The sequence below is a fragment of the Medicago truncatula genome, chromosome 1 (assembly GCF_003473485.1).
Source record: "Medicago truncatula cultivar Jemalong A17 chromosome 1, MtrunA17r5.0-ANR, whole genome shotgun sequence".
In the NCBI taxonomy this organism is placed as follows: domain Eukaryota; kingdom Viridiplantae; phylum Streptophyta; class Magnoliopsida; order Fabales; family Fabaceae; genus Medicago; species Medicago truncatula.
In genome coordinates, this window is record NC_053042.1 from 52,513,332 (window position 1) to 52,534,412 (window position 21,081).

The 21,081-nt window shown below is 30.4% G+C and overlaps 1 protein-coding gene across 3 annotated transcripts; it reads left to right on the plus strand.

Moving 5' to 3' along the window:
- Positions 1-1,120: 1,120 nt before the first annotated feature.
- Positions 1,121-5,765, plus strand: LOC25485429 (cyclase-like protein 2). Of its 3 annotated transcripts, none has more exons than XM_024771375.2 (7): positions 1,122-1,548; positions 1,647-1,691; positions 2,450-2,522; positions 2,995-3,092; positions 4,191-4,261; positions 5,217-5,363; positions 5,496-5,765. In XM_024771375.2, exons 1-6 carry the CDS (start codon positions 1,200-1,202, stop codon positions 5,343-5,345), a joined length of 765 nt encoding a protein of 254 aa, XP_024627143.1. In that variant the 5' UTR covers positions 1,122-1,199; the 3' UTR covers positions 5,346-5,363; positions 5,496-5,765. The 3 variants fall into 3 exon arrangements, with proteins under 3 accessions (XP_039685945.1, XP_024627143.1, XP_013470086.1); XM_013614632.3 differs by having other exon boundaries at positions 5,217-5,346; XM_039830011.1 differs by lacking the exon at positions 5,496-5,765 and having other exon boundaries at positions 1,121-1,548; positions 5,132-5,257.
- The last annotated feature ends 15,316 nt before the right edge of the window (positions 5,766-21,081 follow it).

Genomic DNA, 21,081 nt, shown 5'->3' on the forward strand with positions numbered 1-21,081 from the left:
ATTCTCAAATTAAATGACATAACAATCCCCGACGATATTCCTCGAATAAATAATACTTCACTACTCAAAACTCTTCACTTGGATAATGTTCTTTTCATAACCCATACACACATCATCAACTTTCTCTTTTCCTTTCCCATCCTAGAGAAACAGCAAGCATATAATCTCTTTTCTCATGATAATAAAAATTAATTTAACATGTAATGATACATATAAATCTCTGGTTACCTTATACTCATTCAATATAATTTAACATCACACCGCTCTCTATTTCTCTTTCACAACGGTGCACAAGGGATGTGAGTGTCATCCATTTTTTTTTTTCCTTTTAGGAAACTATAATTTTTATAAAATTAATTTTCTTTCTTATTTTTTTGTCTTAATCGAGAAATGCTTGAATTATCTCAAAAGAAAGAAGGCTTAAATATCATTTTCGTCCCTGTAAAAAAAAAAGTTTGAAAAATATCCCTGTAAAAAAAAATTTGTTTGAAAAAGGTCCCTGACCCAACATTTTTGATGATATGGCATGGGTTTTGCCACGTGGCAGCCACGTAATTAAAATTATTTTTAAAGTTTTGAAAATTATTTTTTTTAAATTAAAAAAATATGAAAATAAATTCAAAAAAATCGAAAAAAAACAGTTAAAATTAAATTTTCGATCATTAATTTTTTTTAATTTGAAAATTATATTTTTTTCTTCATATTTTAAAAAAAAAATAAAAAAATCATTTCATTTATTTTCGAATTTTTTTTTCAGAAATTTTAGATTTTATAATTAATTTTTTTTTAAAAAAAAATTATATGATAAAAATAATTTTAATTTTTTTTCAGATTTTTTTTTTTTATATTTTAAAATTTTAAAATTATTTTTAAAAATTTAATATTATGTGGCATGCCACGTGGCATAAGTTGCACGGTTAGCAACTGCCACGTGGCAAAAACCATGCCATAGGCCAGGGACCTTTTTCAAACAATTTTTTTTTTACAGGATGTAATTCAAAGTTTTTATTTTACAGAGACGAAATTTAAAACTGACCCAAATTACAGGGATCAATTTCATATTTAAGCAAAAAAGAAATATGAAGTAGGAAATTCACACTATTCTTATTTTATAATCACTACTAAATTTGTGGACAGAGTACTCATATAAGCAAACAATTATTAAAAATAAGCAAGCAAGAAAGAAAAAGAATCGAAAAATGAAGTATCAAGCGGTAGTAGCATTAGCCTTGGTGGTTACAATTTCCGTGACGGCGGTTAACGGCGACGATAACCTTATCCCTCCTCGTCGGGAAGTATACGACAATGGAAAAATCTTCGATATCACTCACAGGTATCAACCAGACATGCCAGCTTTTGAGACTAACGATGGCATCGGTCAATTCTTGTGGCTTCCAAAAAGCATGAAGAATGGTTCCATCGCTAATAACTCTGAAATGAAGCTTCCGACTCATACTGGTACTCATGTTGATGCCCCTGGACATGTCTTCGATCATTACTTCGATGCCGGTTTTGATGTCGATTCTCTCGACTTGCACGTCCTCAATGGTTTCATCTTCTTTTTTTTCTATTCTTTTTACTTGTGTTTTATTTGATTAGTTATTGTTATTAAGCTTTTTTCTTTGTTTATGTGATGAATTTTGCAGGTCCTGCTCTATTAGTTGATGTTCCAAGAGATTCTAATATAACTGGTATGCGTATATTATAGCTTCTGATAATTTTTTATTTATTTTTTTTGTTTAATTTCATATTTAGGGCATGTTTTGATTAGTTTTCGTACACATAAGCACTTGTGAGACTGTTTGGAAGAGCTTACCAGCATAGCTTATTTCTATTAGCTCTTTAGAATAGCTTATGAAAACAGTTTATAGCTTATATGAAAATAGTTTGACTTTATTTTATCTTTGGTAATAGAAATAACTTATACATAAACAATTCCTCAATCTGGACTCAAATATAAGCAGAAATACATACTTTCACACTTATTAAGGATACCAGTTAAATGCATTTCTCTTTCTTGATTTTATATAAAATAGAAAACAAATTTAGTAGCCTACCCCTAATTATGATGATCATCTTCTCACAACGTTAATAATTAATGTGGGGTGTTTTTGGAATAGTAACACTAAACATGCATAGAATAGATAACTTTTGCATATGTTTGAGTCCAATGCATTTATGTACTTTTGTGCTTATAATTTAGTCCAGAAGTGCTTAAATATGTTATATTGTATGAGAGGATCAAATATCGTAGTCCATAGAAAACTTTCAAAGAATTTGCTTATTTTAATCAAACTTTCTCGTAGTCCCAAATTTTAGTGTCTTTTCTACTAATAATAAAATCAATTGTTATTTTGATTTGGAAAAACTAGAGGGCTGGATTTACTACTGCTATTTTTTTTTGTTCTTAACTGTTGATCAAATGAAAATATGTATTTTTCTTTTCTAGCTGAAGTTATGAAGTCTTTAAATATTCCCAGAGGTGTAAAGCGTGTACTCTTCCGAACATTGAATACCGACAGGTAATGTGTACGATATCACAAGTTAACTGAACTGGCACTGTTATAGGGAGAATCAAAACATTTTGTTAGCACTAGACCAATTCAAACTACACTGCTGATAGTTACAGATTTAATAAAATTTTAAGTAAACATCCATGAAGTGCAAGTAGTGACATCCAGGAAGTTACCAAAGACCAATTATGTGTTTCTCTCAACTACTTTTGACTCTTCTGTTTATTTCAGTTCATACTCTTATTCTTTGTACTGGTGTCAATGGTCATATTGTTCATGATAAGTAGCATATTAAAGTTGGGGTGGATGTAAAGCAAAAGAAACATTTAATTATAATTTATGGGTTTTATTGACCACTGTTCAAACAGACCTTGACAGTCCACTTATATGCTCGATAAGATCTTGATCTTTTCTTCATAATCTTTTAATTTCGTATCTCATTTGAAGCCTAATTAGAAACTGAAGCTTGTTGAACTATTAGGCGGCTTATGTTTCAGAAGGAATTTGACTCAAGCTATGTGGGATTCACTGTGGATGGAGCAAAATGGCTAGTGGAGAACACTGATATCAAACTTGTTGGTAGGCATAAATTGTTTTTCTATATTTCAGCTACTTTTACCCATGACATTTATTCAGACATTTGTGACCATGTCTAGTTTTGCATTTGTAAATTGCTTCACTTTATACGTTGTTTTTCTGGACATCGACTCCGTTAGGTGCTTCATACATGTAGTGAAATATTTATTAGATGAATATAATATTTGGCTCTGTAATCAATAACAGTCGTAGCGGCCGCTATAGTGGCACCTAAGCGCTACACAAAATCCTGATTAGTTGCACTTATGAATAGAGGCTGCAGCGGACTAATAACGGCTGTAGTTACCGCAATAGGGAATCTCTTGTAAAATCCCAAATATGCCGTCGTTTTTTAGATGTTCTCTCTGGTTTTTGTTGGACTCTTTGGTTATTTCACTGTAAAATTCATTTGCTTCATACCGGGTTTAAAACTTCGATTCCTAGTTAAAAATATCTTCAATTTTGTGTATTAATCTATTTTTTAGCATTTTCATGTGTACTGTGGTATAAATTTCTGTACCGCTCTCCTATACTTTGACTTATCGGCTGTACTACTACCTGCTACGCTATAGTGCTTCGGCGGTCGGCCGCCACACAGCCCTATCCACTACTGACTACAAAGATATTGGATTTTATGTGCTCTTCAATTGAATGAGTTGAATAGGCATAATTTTATTTTCTTGGCGAACATAGGCAGAATTTTTTTACTTGTGTGAATAACTACTGATCTGAAGTTGGGTTGACCTCATCTTTATGATACCTCTCTCTATTACATTATTTATTTGCAACTTGGAACATAGAGTTGCTAGTAGTTCATACAGTAAAACTGTAGAAGAGTCATTCTAAATCTTAATAGGTGACTGGATGTATCACCATTTCATTTTTTATTGGTATTCAAGATTAAAATGGCAAGTGATGTAGTTTCATAAGATCACTCTGCACCTTGATCTTCCCCTTTTATGACCGCGATGTACTACTTTTCTCATCTTCAATGTATGTCTCGTTGAGAGATATCACACCCCAATTTATTTCTCTTTCAATTCTTTACATTTTTTTGGCTCAATTTTGTTGGCTGACATATATTTATGTGATGTCATGTAGGTATTGATTACCTATCTGTTGCTTCTTATGATTACTTGATTCCATCTCACCTTGTGTTTTTAAAAGACAGGGTAAGAAAGAGTCTCTTATTGCTGAGAACTGACGTTTTTTGTTTTTTGTTTTACCCTTTTTGAGCTGAAACAAATTGCATCTCAGTTCTCAAGGTCTTTAGGGTCAACATATGTTACTCCAATAAACCTGGGATTTTTATTTGTAAATCTTGCCTAGTAATTTTCACTTTTCAGTGTTGGTGTCATTTGTTTTGGTGAGTCCAATGTTCCATACGCAACTGGGAGCTTTGGTTTTCATCGGTTGTGATTTTTGTTACCATGAACATCATAGGGATAGCTAAAAGTGATTCTCAACACAAAATTGATGTAGATGTTTTAGGTGACGTTGATTGAAATTAATTTTGCCTCAAGAGTTGATTCTAGCTCAGTTAGGATTTGTAGCTTTTGACTCCAAATGTGATTTTTACACTCAAATTTATTATTGAACTCACGTTTATGTGAATATATCCGAACATAAACCACTTAACATTCAACTCACTTTTAACTATAGTTTATTTTACAAAATAAATACGAATAAAATCAATTTTTGTTTCCGCACAACCAAACATACACTTTGTAGATACTAGCTCTCTCTTTGTCACGCTCAACACACACTTGTACTATCATATCCAATTGTCAAAATGGTAAGTTGACAGCATACTACTTGAACTGTTTTGATAGTTGTTGAAACTGAGATACCAGTTCATTGATGTTTTGATTGCTGCAGTCTTGATCCACATCAAATCTCAGTGCTTGGTTGATTTGGTGTCTGTTATTCTGATAAAATATTAAACTTAATAGCTTGAAAGATATTTTCGAATTTGTTGGTAAATATGTGCAATTTTAAACGAGCCTGCTAGTGATGTCTTTTGTTCCTTTGGATAATTGAAGGTTGAATGTCAAAATATGCTTATTTTGTTGCTTGAATAAGTGCCAGAATCAACATGACATGAACTAACTACTCCAAATACTTCAGGAAAGCATTCTCGTTGAAAGCCTGAAACTTGATGATATCCCACCAGGATTATATTCAGTCCATTGCTTACCTCTTCGGTTGGCTGGTGCTGAGGGATCACCAATAAGATGCATTCTAATCAAGTATTAGGGTATGTGTGATTTTGAGGTACACAAACTTGAGTTTCCTGTTTCCTGTTGCATTTTTATTTTTATTTTTAAATTGCTGGTCTTTAAAGGGTATGTGCTATCTGATTCTTTTCACTGAATCATTCACTTACAGAATTTGAAATTGCTGCAGGAAGCAGTGCTGTCTCAGAATCCATGGGAGGAGTGGATCATCATTGATGTATGTATGTCTAGAGCAGGAGGTAGAGAGATGAAGCAATCTATCAGCACTACTTTGAATATAGTTTTATTTTGCTTGTTGAACCAAATAAATAGCCGCAATGGTGTCCTTATGGAGCTAGATAGTAACAATATCGCACTTTAACTTTAGTGGCAAATGTTTACCTTACACTTATTAGAAACATTAAATATGTTGGGTCAAAAAAAAAAAATTAAATATGCATAAACACTCCAATAAGGCAATGTTTGCATTGCAATTTCCTACGGAATTTTGTAAACTCTATCTTTGCATCGAATTTCACAAAATTCTGCTGTGAACAACAATGCAAACAAACAATCCGCGTATGTTTGATTTGGTGGTGGCACCCCGCAACAATGTTGATGTGCCAAAATGTTGCTTCACAAATTCCAGTGCAGAACTGTACTGGAAACACTGGAAATTGAGCGCGAAACCAAACATATGCTCCTTCATTTTGAAAAAGATAAGAGTATGGTATATGTCAATTATTTTACCCATACTTTTATAAAAACAGCTTTAATTAATCAGGGTGGGGTTTAGCATGGGAAAGAAAAATTGTTTTCCACCATAAGAAAGTTTTTTTTAACAGTTAGATTAAGTAAAGAACATATTATTATCATGCACTCTGAACACTAGATTACTTTTTTCTTTCCCTTTCACCATTGTCTTCAACCCACGGTTTTGGAATTTTACACTCACTTTCAATGAAGAACAACAACATGAAACCACAACAAGAACAACATGAGTGCTATCATCATAATCATCATCAACAACATCTCAAATGACACAATAACCAATAAATCAAGAAAAAGAAAATCAAGGGTGTCCTTATTCTTACTTGTTCACCATCCTGACAACAAGTTCATGACTGATATTTTATTTTTATTTCTACGATTATGCAATAATTAAATTCATTGTATTCAACCAATCAATGAGTAAATTTCTTATAAATTTCAGCTCATCATATCATCACGAATTTGATATATTTCAGATTGGGAAGAAAAGGGTTGATGAAGAAAGCTATTTTTGCTTGTTAGGGATTTTGCAGTTTACTAATTTGAGTTTGCAACACATGAAGATTGAATTTGGATTGTCCTTTAATTTTAGTTTTCTGGATTTTTTTAAGAACAACACTATGGGTTCAGTCTCATGTTGGATGAATTGCAGATTTGCATGTTGAAGATGATGTGTGGAAAATATATGGTGTGAACAGACCATCATAAAATATGTGCTACTCCTTAATCTAACCGTTAAAAAAAACTTTCCCATGGTGGAAAACAATTCCCCTTTCCCATGCTAAACCCCACCTTAATCAGAATTAAAAAAATAAAATAAATAAAGGTATTGCGCAAACAACTACACGTTTGGGTCTATGGCTGGTTTGGTGCTCAGTACTACTAGTGGCAACAAAGGCTGCAGTACGTTGTCTATGATTCACATGAATCCAAGCACTTAACGGTGCCTGATTGCTTGAACAATTGTTGCTGTAATTGGTGCATGCATGTCGTTTCTTTTTGGTATGCGTTTGCATGCCTAAAGTTACGCTCTGATATCCACACCAAGCCACACTATGTCCTTGTCAACTATGATGCATGCATTGATTGATGCTTGCACCTTATTGTTTTAAGATTCCACTATCAATGCTCCCAATATAAAGTTCAACTTAATCATAAATCCGTTCACGCCCTCTTCATCCTTTGATCAGCGATGTCAGATCTTTTAGAGGAGGAGGGATAGCAATAATGATAGAAAAGCCTTGACCAAACAACATAAAGTATCAGAGAAATAAGTCCAAACAACAAAAACACCTACATCAAGATATAACTCCTTTTTGTCATCTGCATATTTTGTTGTGACCCAAAACCAAGATAATTCTATATCACCCATAATATTCATCTACATGCATGTTTGGATACACATGGATTTTTTATGAAGTCATGTTGACACTGATTTTGTTGTAGTTCTAAAATGCCGTGCATGTTTGGATAAGGGGTGATATTGATAAAATCACGACAAGCCACTATGATTTTAGCAAAAGCTAAACTTTATAGCTTCACAAAATCACGGTGGCTCCTTGTAATTTTTCGATCTCACCTCTCATTTAAACATGCACATAATTTTTGACTAAATCATGATTGCACTTTGTTATTGATCAAACTCATTGTCAATCCGAAAATGTATACATGGATGAACTTAAAAGATTTAGAAAACATGTTTTTATATAAGGATCATGCTAACTTGTTTACAGACATTTTTAAAACGATAACATGTTTGTCATTTCTAAAATGTTGGTTTGTTTAATAATCCTAAGAAACTATGGTTACTTCTTCCTTTCAAGATTAAACCTTAGATCAACATTTTAAAGACATTTTGTTATTAGAAATGATAACCGGTTCGATGAAGGATATTGGTTTAGGCATTGCATTAGTCCAATTTCATTTTGTAAAGGACTATTTTTCTTTGGACTAATTTGAACTCTACTTTTTTAGGGACCAAAATGGAGTAAACTATCATGTTGATCTCTTTCTTTATAAGCCGCTTTCAAACTCGTTTTCGACTTTATTAATATTTCAAAATAGTTTGTCTTTGTTTCACACTTTTTAGTTGAATCCCTCTGTTAGTCTATGTGATCTTAAGGCCAAAAATTACTACTTTAGGAGTCAACAATCTAGGTCGAGACCACAATTGCAACAAAAATGATAATTGAGAATCCGAAAAATCGATTTTAAAATGTGGGGACTATGTTCATGAGTACAACTAAACCAATAGAGGAATTAAAAGTACAATTAAACCATTGAATATAGGGTATAATTAAAAAAAAACAAAAACTAATGTGTTAAAAATTTAAAATGACAATTATTTTTAGACAAATTTGTTATACAAATGTGATAGTTATTATAAGATAGATGGGGTATAAAATTACTTTAGAACATGGTCTCTTGGAAATCTTTTGAATGCATTGCCTTGGGTTATGGTGCATGGGCAATAGGTATACATTGTGAATTATAAATATTGAAATGAGAGCTGAAGTAATGGAAAAGTATGGCTTGTTGAAAATTGAAATCAATGCAAAACAAGTTAGTTTTAAATTTAGAGTTGTGTCAATTGGAGCAATTAAGACCTCTTATTAATTAATAGGAGATTCTGCTTAGATAACTTCATTATTGACAAGTAAGGTCATATTCATGCTTTGAACCGAAGTAAAGGATTAATTATACAAAATGACAGAGAAAAATAAAACAAGTTGAGTACTAAATTCTAATGAACATTCTATATTAGTAACACATTTCTGGCAGTGAAGTGGGAGTGATCTAGTACTGTTCAGGATTAACTTATCTGTTTCTAATATTTTGTTGCAGTCACTTTTGGGGTCATCATTCACCGATCATAAAATCTTGTTATTCCAAGGTGGAATGAAAAATAAAAATTGAACCAAAATCATCAAATCCTTTTACTTTCAATTTTGTGCACTCATTTACCCATTTATTGTGATTTATATACTGACATAACGTGATGCATAAGAGCTAAAAATGTACCATGAAAAGAGTCACGGGTTCTTATACATTGTTTTGATGATATCTGCCATGTGATACGACCAGCAGACGATTTTATGAAGTGACAAGCTTTAAGCTCCAATTTCTTGGACCAATATCTGAATCACATTCTTCTTTTCTGAACATATAAATAACTGCTATTCATGATTACATTGATTGGATTTTTTTAGAACATTCAAGACTTAAATGATGAGTAAACCAGTTTTTTTTGCTAGACATGCTAAAGTAAAGTCCATATGCATGCACAAAATATTAGGTTAGTTATATGTCAATTTGCTCTTTGCCTTATACTATACCAACCAGCAAGAACTACTTCAGTATAAGCATATATAGTTGGATTGATGTTGCGTTTGATAAAATTACAATGTGTCATTGTGATTTTAACAAAAACTACAGAATTTTAATAAAATTATGGTACTGACGTGATTTCAAACATGTTTTAAATGATGAAGAAGATTATATTGAGATGTATCGACAATTCAATTTATAAAATTATAAGTCTAAGTCGATTTAAGCATGCAATTAATAAAATTTAAATTGGATTCCTAAAATTAAAATTTCTCATTTGCATCTGTCTTTTTGAGTTGGTCAAATTTAAGAACTATTTCATCAAAATTATTTTATAAGTTTGTTAATTTAAATGACATGACATATGCAATTACAAAAACTATTTGGTGAGTATGACTCATATATAGTTATTAATAAGCGAAAATGATTAACCGAGCGAAACATAAGATTTAAATAAGTAGGTATGAGGGTGATATTGAAGTTGTATTGACATATCAAGTAATTAACCCATGTTTATGAGTTAATCGATGTATATATGTATGGACACCTTCTTCTTATAAGTTCATTTTTTAAGAGGGAATCTAAGCTCCTGTAACACGACTTTAAATTAGGGTATGTTTGACAAGTAAAATAAACTACTTTGTAGAACTAGTAACTTATAAACTACTTTATACGTGTATATGTGACTAATAAAAAATGCCTATTTGGTAAAGGACATTTTCTTAATATAGCCTATATCTTATCTTATTTTTATAAACTTATGAAGCACCATTTTTCGATAAACTGGTAACTTATAACTTACTTACTTCATCTCGTTCTCTTTGCAATATTTATATGTCTCAAATTACTACTCTGATTAGAATACTAATGTAATATTTACAAAAATAATTCAATAATATACTCTTATTCGTTGTAGTATTATATTTTCTCTCAAGTTTTACCATTGTTTAAATATCAATGAAACCATTTAATCCATATTTATAGGTTATTTTAACCACTAATTCGGTCAAAGTCAAACAATATAAATTTATTCTGTTAATGTATCCATTATTGTTGGATTTCAAGTGTGAGTGATTAAAGTCTCACACTTACTAAAAATAGAGAAAACATTGGATATATAAGACAGAAAAACTTATATATCTATTGTTTTAATGTTTTGGGTGGATATGTTGTGTGTAAGTCATTTGGTGGTTGTGGATGTTTAGTCCATTGCCGATTTCGACGCTCTCCAAACTTCCTAACAAGTGCTATCACATAGGAAAACGGCATCTGATGTGGATCAAACCAGTGATATGGGTGAGTCATGGATATTTAGCCCATTGTCACTTTCGACGCTCTTCAATAAATTTTTATCGATTAATATAATATATACTACTTATCAACTAGCGCTATTTTTAACATGATTAATTCAATCGATAGATAAACATGGTCAGTTGAGTTTTGAGACCCGAAGATGAACAACATTGCACGGTACTAATACTATAGTATACACAAAACAAGATGAATTGGTTGGTTATCTGTGCAACTTACTGTAGTAGCATTTATGATTTATTGTTTTCTTCATTTGTCCGAATAGAAACAACCTTATGTCTAGTTACTAACTACCGTAGAATTTGACTTTTCACGATATGCGTACATAACACAACACAACATAAACACATGCATTCTTTTGTTTCATTTATTTGTTCATGTTCTATGCTTGTTTGTCGCTTTGTACACCCCAAACAGGAACTTAAGGTGATAATTACAAATAAGGTGATTTTTAGGATGATTGTGATTTATTCCTCAACTATTGAGAGTGTTTTACTAAAATTTAAGATCCTTTGAAAATCCATTTATGATCATATTACTATAGCTAGGGTCACTCTTACTCTTACCTGTCAAAAGATACCCAAATCTTTGTCTGATAAGCCTTGCAGCATGGCAGCTAAGTTTCACAGACTTGGGACACAACAAAATACTATGCTTTAATGCTAACCCTTTAATACATCAAAACTATCATATCATATATATCAAAAAGAAAAAATCAAAAACTTCACTTGTCCCTTTCTTCTGACTTGGTAAAAGGATACTATAGACACCTCCAAAGGGACCTTGCTTGCTTAACAATAAATTTTTCCCTGTTATAAGAGAGGGAAGGTGATTTAATCAGTGGGTGTTTGGTTTCCCTTAGGATATAATAAATAGTAATTTCAAAAACATAAAATTAATTTTTAATACATTTGAGTGGCATTTTTTTCAAAATGAATTTGTCTTTAGATTTGATTCGAAAATAAAGTTAAAATTTGTAGTATTTGACTTGACACGTAGTATTTACTTTACAATTTATAGTATAACTCATTTTTATTCCAATTAAAAATAATATTTGTACAATCATTTTACGATAATTTTTTAGATAACTCTCTCTTTCATACTCTTATATTTTTACTCTTTCTCTATTGTTTTTGTCCCAAAAGAAGAGAGAAGAAAAAAGTTGTATTAAAAGTTATCTTAAAATAGTTGTATAAATTTCATTTCCCTATTCAAATATATTGATTGAAGCATAAGTTTTAACTAAAATGAAATGGTCATGTTAATATATACTCTAAAAGCATCCACAATAGTAGTAAACTAAAAATAGTTCTTAAATAAATATCACATGTACACGTTATTTATCTATAATTTTTAATAAAAGTATATATTTATTAATGACTCAAATGGTAGTAAAGTAAAAATAGTGCTGAAATATGTCTACTAAGATGTATTTTAATATATGTATTTAGAAAATAAATAAAAAGAAATTGAAAAGAGCAAAAATCACATGAATTTGAGATAATGTGACCAACTTTTATCTACTTTTTTTATTTTAATCGTAGAATCTGTTAGTTGCCGAAAAGAGACAAGATCTTTGTATAGTTACCGATAACTAATAGGTATCTATTTTTTCATCCTCCAATAAGCATACAATTATTTTATGGCCGGTAGATATTATTAGAGAAATGATATTTCAACATCATTGAACAACTTTTGAAAAACCCTATCTCATATATTCGTATTATGATTTTATTCTTTCTTTTTCTTTTTCCCTTCCTATTATTTTTTAACTATAATAAAAAAAAAACATAAATAGTTGCTACTCATGTTATTAACGGCATAGAGCATCAATAAATTGAGTTAAGTGCTTGCTTTGATTTGAAGTTAGTACCGTAGTAATATTTAAACCTCATGTTTAACTAGTAGGATGGCTTAAGTTCATGGTGCCTTGATAGGACACCAATACCCCACCAAATACACGTAATGTCTTATATAGAAAAGAAAACGCTTATAAGCGAGAAAGAGTAGGACAAATGTGGCATTGAATACCAAAACAAAAAGGTAGAAGTAGTGATGGGTTTAAGTGGTCCAATTATATGCAAACAGTCGTACAATAAACAACACAAGATAATAATTATAAATACATGTTTTTATACAATTTGTTTTTAACACTTTTGTTTCCTAGGTCTGAATACAAGGCAGTTGACCTTCTACATAGAGTCTAAAGAGTTATGCATAATAATGTTATGTCTCCTAAATCTATGAATATTATGTTTACGAGGATTGATTTTGCAATCCAAAAAAGTCTAGCAGCGCAACTTGTTGTCCGCTTACCTCATATTCATGTGTAAGTAATATTAATAGTAAACATAAATATTTTACTCTATTAACATCTAGAAAATTTTATGGTAAAGAAAAAAAAATACAGTCACAAAATGGATTTTTTTTGAATGAATTGATTTTATTTGAGAAATGTTAAGGTGTGTCCTTGTTATAACACACGTTATAAAACTAAATATAGAAATATAATATTAGAAATTGGATGATAATATTTTAAAATTTTAACAAGGTTACTACCTGGATCAAAGATATACAAAAAGATCTTGTTAAAGAGTGTTTTAATGATACTCTTTAAAAAAATATTTTTTTAAAAATTAAATTTTTTAATTTTTAATGTTTTGAGCTCAAAATTTTTCCTAAAAAGTTATTATTTAAAGTGTTAAAAGGGTACTATTAACATTTCTTAATAAGAACTTTTTTTCTTCTTGAGATTTATTGAATATTTAAGACCCGAGATTTTAATAAACTTAATATGAAGACCGGAGGCCCTTAATAAACTATTATTATTATTTATTTATTTATATTTAAGACCGGATGTAGTTAATAACATCTATCATAAAACAACTTGTGTTAAGTTCATTTGGCGTAGATCTTAATATGAAAAAAAAAATAAAAATGCTTGGCATCAGATAAAAACCGTTACTCTCTCTAACCACTATTATAAGCCAAAAATAGCTTTTTACGTTAATTAAATAATTGGTGTATTTGATCTATGATATAAGACCAAATTAATCAATTATTCAATAAATCTAAAAAATGATGGAATCCAACTTAACCATTTATCAATTTCTTTTTTTAATTGTCATTGAAAGAGTAGTGTAGTGTTTTGTATGGAGACACCAAAATGATATATTATATAGGATTTGAAGAATTTTTTCGATTTGCTATCCATGAACAAAATATATCATTTTCAAACAAATTATTTTCATATTTTGAGAATTCAAATTTTTAATATACATATTAGTTAGGGTTCAGATTGTATATTTGTCCTAGAGCCCCAAAATCTCATAAAACATGCGGTATTTGGTTTGCCATAAATAAGAAAGTCTTCGATGAGATCAATATTTTGAGGATATGCTGGATATTGAGATAAAAGCTGAGAAAAACAACCAAAATCATAAACCTGAAGTTAAAAAGAACCCTAATCCATAAACAAAAGTGGAACCCTCCTCCCCCAAACTGTTACAAAAGGTGAATACAGTGACACTAACTAACCTTTCAGAAGAAGGAATTTGGGGACTTGGTGAGGTAGTTTTAGAAGGTATAACTGCTGCATGAACATGGAGAACCAATGAAATCGAGGATGCTATCATGGCTGAGTCCCATGCACATTGGTCAACCCATAAATTGCAAGCATGTTTAGACAGAGCCCGTATAATCTAATTGCTTTTGTTTCAAATAAATAAATTTCTGTAATTTCACTGTTAGATTAATTTAAAAACTTGAATTTCCTTGCAGAGACAATGCATAGAAACTACATGCGTGATTTTACATTTCAAATCTAAAGAGCGCTCTATATGGCACATACTGTTATTGTATACTTACACATTTATGCAATGTGACACCACTTATATGGTATAACCGTCTCCATTTAGTCCATTATAACGTTATAATAACAAACTATAAAATTAAGAATAATACTAATGAATATCCTAAAAGCATTGATTAAGAAACCAAAAAAAGTAATTTTATATAAACAAGTGTTATAATTATTTACATTGATAAAAATAACTTATTTTTTTCCTAATATGGCCTTACCTAACTTATTAAAATTTCTAGATTTTTCCATAGTCTGTATAATATAAGTGGTTTCACATAGCTCTTAAATCAATGTTGCTCATGATGACCAAAAATAATGAACCAAATTCGTGAAGAAACAAAATGCACTCAATCGATTGATATTTCTATTGTATCAATATTTCAGTGTCTAACCTAACTGAACACACTAGTTTAGGCTAGACCCATGTTTCTACCAAGCAAAAAAAATAAAATAACATAACATAACATTTGCATAAAAAATGGGGCAGCACTTGGGTGCCATAGTTTTTTGATGTCATAGGTAACTTTGTATCTATCTCTCTCTTAACAATTCATTCTCTCTCATCTAAATAATTTATTTTAATCATTCTCTTTCATCTAAAATGAACCTATGTCACCAATGGCACCAAAAAACTATGGCACCCAAGTATTTCAAAATGGCCCAAGCCTAAACTGGCCGGACAAGTTGATGCAATTTTTTATCCTATATAATTAAGGAGCTCAATCCAGATGTGTGTTCACATGGGAAAGGTTAATCTTTTCACACCATAGGAAAGTTGGATTCAATGATTATATTAAGTGAATAACATATTCTTAACATGTTCTCTCAACACTAGATTTTTCTTCACACTAACTACCAACAATTTAAAAATTCTGAAAATTAATTTTCAGAAATATAAAAAAATTCAGATATTTTTTTTTTTAATTTCTGTAATTCATTTATTGAATGTTAGAATTTTTTTTAATTTCTGTAATTCTAACATTCAATAAATGAATTACAGAATTTAAAAAAAAAAGTCGATTTTTTTAATTTATGAAAATTAATTTTCAAAATTTTTAAATTGTTGGAAGATAGTGTGAAGAAAAATCTAATGTTGAGAGAGCATGTTAAGAATATGTTCTTCACTTAATCTAATCATTGAATCCAACTTTCCCATGTGAAATGCCACCCTCTATCCAACCTAAAAAATCAACTGATCAGATGGGTCACCCTCAAAATTGACCGATTTAAATTTCATGAATTAAGCAAAAGTTCATGAGTTTTTTACCCTAATATTTGTTAAAGAAGCATGCCTATGTAGATAAGAATTAGTTCAAAACTTATGGTGGTTAGAAATCTTGCACTTTGGATCCAAGTTCATATAGTGTTCATTTTTAAATGGAAGATAGTGTTTGTACACATTTATAAATGTACGTTTGTCATGAGTTTTCTCGTACAACATAGCCAAATCTAATTGTGTTTCTAGTGTTGGCATTTTTGTCCCTGCCTGTGTAGATGGTGGCCATTTAAGAATAAGACCGATTCGTAGCAACACATTGGATGCCCATTGTTAGTAGAAAATATGAACTGTAACAAATTAAATAGAAAAAAACATTGTCATATAAATAATAATTTGGTTCACGCATTAGTTGTGGAAATGCTACTTGACAGTTTTTGGGGCCTTCATTTCTGATTCATTGGGGCCATTGAGAACAGTGTTGCATCAATTTACTTGAAACCCATTGGTATTTGGGACCATATCAATCTTGGATAGTTCCTTCAAAGAGTTTAATATGCATACATCAACAACTTAGTTTTGAATGTAGTTGGGTATAAATATGTCTCTATGTTTGAAGCAGCTTACATCAACTTGAAAAAAATATCATTATGTCAATTGGAAGGAACATTATTTCTTTTTCAAACTTTTTGTTATCAAATATATAAAATAAAATGGCTTATTTGACCTCCTCTAAGTAATAACCATAAGAACACCACGGTGGTTTACAACATGTTCCTTTTTTTCCTTACACTATTGATGTTGAAGTTTGTAAATTATCTAATGTAATCCGTGATACTTGATTAATTAACTTCAAACAATGCAACGACTTGGTCCATTAGTGTCTTAATTAGATTCAGTTTTGGACCAAACAAAAATGATTTTGCAATTAAAGAATGAGTGAGCCAGTAATTTAAATTAGAAAATATCAATTAATCTAGTCTATTTATCAAAATATTTCCTTACGGAATCATCATCCATGAAAATCAATTAAAAATTTACATATTGCCTTAAAATAATCTCATGTTACATAAAGACAAACGGGCCCTAAATTGTGTGACATGTTAACTTGGTGATAAGAGTTAATAATCATAATCAATTATCATCAATAGATTAAAAAATAAATTATTTTATATTCAAATAATTTTAAATAAAATTAAATAATTTTGGTTAATTTTTAATACTGCGAAATTAAACACAAATGATTTGGAAGCTGACTCATGAAGAAACGATTACTAATGACAAAAAGATGGGGGGAAAGGATTTCAAGTGTGAAGTAGGTGAAGACATGAATTTCTAAATTATCTTCAAACTGTTGAAGAATTTAATTACTTAAAAATTTTGACCTCATTCTTTTTAGTTGATTTTGAACATAAAAGGCAAAAGTGATGTGACATATTACTACCTTATTATAGAGTGGATTAACTATGCCTTTCCTAATTGTCTGTCTTGGAACGGTATAATTCTTCCATGCTTCATATCTACCTTGGTTGAAAAACACAAGTTTTGAAACTTAATTATATTAACACCTAGAAGTTGTTTGGTTTCACAAAATGAAAGGGTGATGCTGCGTTTAAACATTGTCTCGAGAAGCAAAATTTTGTGGTTTGTCTCCGCATAAACTAACCTAAAACCAAAAGACATCAATTTTATGTTTAGATTTTGGCCAACACAATACACAAATAGAAAAATTTAGTGTCGCAAGTAATTTTGTTTCTGTTTGGTTCTACCACCACGAAAATTAATTCATTTACCAAAATTGAGTATGGTGAAAATTAAGTAGTTAAATTGTAGTGATTTATATTAAAATTGGTCTACATAAAAAGTAAGGTGAAAACCAAACTTGGAAGTTAAAATTGCATTTTGAGGCAAATGTATTTGATTTGACAGTGACGAAAAATTAATTTTGAATAAATAATTTTAAAATTTATTTTAGTTGAAAGTTATTTTATGTTTAATATACTTCCTTAAAAGTGAATTTAAAGTTTAAGGCTAAAACAATTTCTTTAGAAAAAAAATGTTATGTCCATGCTTAAAATTAAAACCAATATTAGAGACAAGATCAATTTTATTCAAAAACACATGTCTAAGTTAATAATTTTTTTCTTAATTGACGGGTTTGTAGGGATTCTAGAGTGGTGTCGCTCGTCTTTCGAAAATGCGAGTTGATGATGAAATGAGAAAGATGATGGAACCAAAATAAAATCTAAGGAATAAAAACTTAATCGAGTCTAAATACTTAGTTAAGAAATAGTATGATTTTTGTGTTTGGAATTAAAACAAAATTATTATATTTTGCTAATCTATCGTAATTATGGTTTTTGATCTTTAGACGCTTCAATATATCTCTACATCTTAATCCTTTAATCCGAATGTGATTATTCATCTAATCAATGTAGTAGTAGTGTGTTTGTTTAGACGTTGGCTAATGGCTATGACAAATGCTCCTTGAGTTGGAAACTACAATTGGTAGATCTATAAATCACGGGTAAAAGGCATACATGCCCCTCTCCCAAACATATGCTAGATTTGATTTTTGATTTTTGTTTTTATGATATTTTTACTTTTGCTTGAGTAGTGTCCGTAGCAATAAGAGATGAAGAATGTTAATGAACGTTCGATCTAACAATTTTAGTATTTTTATTAGTTGAATCAAGATTTATGAGATAAAAATAAAAATTTATATTTTTTAGATAAAGTTTCTACTATTGAATTTCTTAAACAATATTCTTAGAATACTCGTTAGTAAGACACATAAGAGATCATTGACGTTCGAAGATAAATTTGATGATTTTAGCATTTTGGGATGGTTTGCATCCACAATTGTCACCAGCTTCACCTTTCCAGTGGTAGATACGGCTGTAGCTATGAAGAGGCTTTTTTATTGTATGTTTTGTTGTGATGATGAGAAGAAACCATGGATTATTGTGCAGCTTGTTTCCATTTACTACTCTACTACATAAATCTTTGTCAATTCTAATGCTAAAAATGAGAGAGATGGAGAAATAGAGAGACAGTGAAATGAGAGGCAGGGGTCCACAAACATATATGGTCCTCTTTTTATTGTTCTTTTAGACTTTACAGCTGTAAGCAAGAAAAAGACCATAGGAAAATTACACTGGGGGTTTTAGTCTTAATTTATTATATTAATGTAAATTCATTAAAACTAATTTAAAATAGTGGACAGGACTAGGTCAAAAAGAAAATTTAAAATCTTCAAGCTAAGCCCCCAATGCATCATATTATTCTACAATTATTGGTGTGGGGGCATACATTACTAATCTACATATAAACTTTGGTCCTCCTTAATAAATTGTTTCCTTTTGCAAAAACAATTTTCTCTCTAGAGTTTTTCTCTGTCTAACTCATGAAGTCATAATCCATATGGTACTATCTATATAATGTGCCAAACTTAAAGTGGAGAAAAATATTAATAGAACCAAGGACAATCTTCCTACAAAATCAGATTTTGTCCCCCATAATAAAATCCCTTGCCTTTATGCAAGTATATCATAATTTATGATTAGATGGGTAATTTGTCAAAGACACCGCAAAACCAAAAGCATTTTGATTCTACTTACTCCTTTTGTTGTTTTCTTCATTTATTGTATTACTACCCGCACTTCACTTAATAAAAACAAACAAATAAGGCATTCTTATACTTTATAACTTCTAACTTCTCCAAGAAAAACTATTTTAATCCTAAAATACCAAACTAAGATAACTCTTAATCCATTTTGCTCACATACAAAATGAGTTTTAGATTACAATATCTTTATAGAAATTGTATATACACGTGAAAAAAGTAGAATGAACTTTATTTTTTATTTTTTCACACAAGAACAAAGACCAAAAAAAAAAAGCAAAGTAAACTAAACAACCAAAAGGTGAAGCATGCACTATAGTGAATCCACTAGAATGATGATCATGATGAATCTTTGCACCATAAAAGAAAAAGGGATAGGAAGGAAAAACAAAAAGAAAAACAAATCTATACACAATTTGGAGAAAGGGAAAGACTACGGAATGTTATCTCCACATGGGGTATGCTAACTTTCTTGTTTCTTTAAAAAGAGTGTGCAATTAATCATAGTTAGTCTAATCCAACTAACAAGTACTCCAAAGCAATATTGGATGCATTGCATAAGCATTCAAAAGTTGATGTTATGTATCCCACTATTACTTTGAATTTTTTGTAAAATTGTTTTTCCTTGTTCTTCGATATGTCCTCAACTTGTCATTAGCAACACTATTAACCATGATTATTCAATTGTCACCTTCTCTTGACCGCTAAGTTGTTGTGCATTAAGACTTACTATAATTCAACTAATAAATGCTTGGAAACCAGCAAAACTAAATTATATATACTCCCTCCATCTTTACATTATGCTCATATTTTAGTACATCGATCTTAATATTTAAATGCTTTCAATGAAATGGTGGCTAAGTTTAACAGTTAAATTCGAATTGCATTAACATAACAGTTGCTAAATACAAATTACACTATAAAGCTCATATGTTGTACATTGATCGTTGACGATATGTACCACCATACTGCTTTCTCCGTCTTAAAACGAGCGATCTAATTTAACTATACGTGTATTATTCACATATCATGCTCATTTTTCTACTGATATAGTATAAAGATTAAAAATGTACATTGAATGGAGGGAGTAACATTTTGTCGAAAGAAAGTGGTAACAACTAACAAGTACATTGCACAATAGTACTCCTACTAACAAACCACTCAATTTTGAAGGTTCCAACTAAAAAGGTTTAACGCACTATAGTAACTAGTAGTATTTATTTAATTAGTGTTGTCCAACTCTAATCTTCTGATAATGACCAACTAACTATATGCTGCAATTATACTAGAATTAAGTAGTGGTACTTTTTAACTAGGAGTATACTATATATGCCGTACAAAGCATGGTGTAGGAGTAATGAATGTGGCTCAGTGATAGAGGTAAAACATAGCTGGTGTTTTCAGTGAATAGGTCAGTGGTTAGGTTTATGGAAGGAGAGGAATAGGATTAGAGTCATTTCTATAAGACCAAAGTGTTTTCCCTTGTTACGAGGTCAAAATAAAAAGACAAGACTCATTCCCCCAATCAACAACAACTCACTGCCCGACAAACTACTTCTCCTTTCACATGCAAACAAAACAAATCCTTCTTCTTAATCACCCCAAAAAACATTTCTTTATTTCTTCATGTCTTACTAGATTAATAAAATAATACTACTAGTACT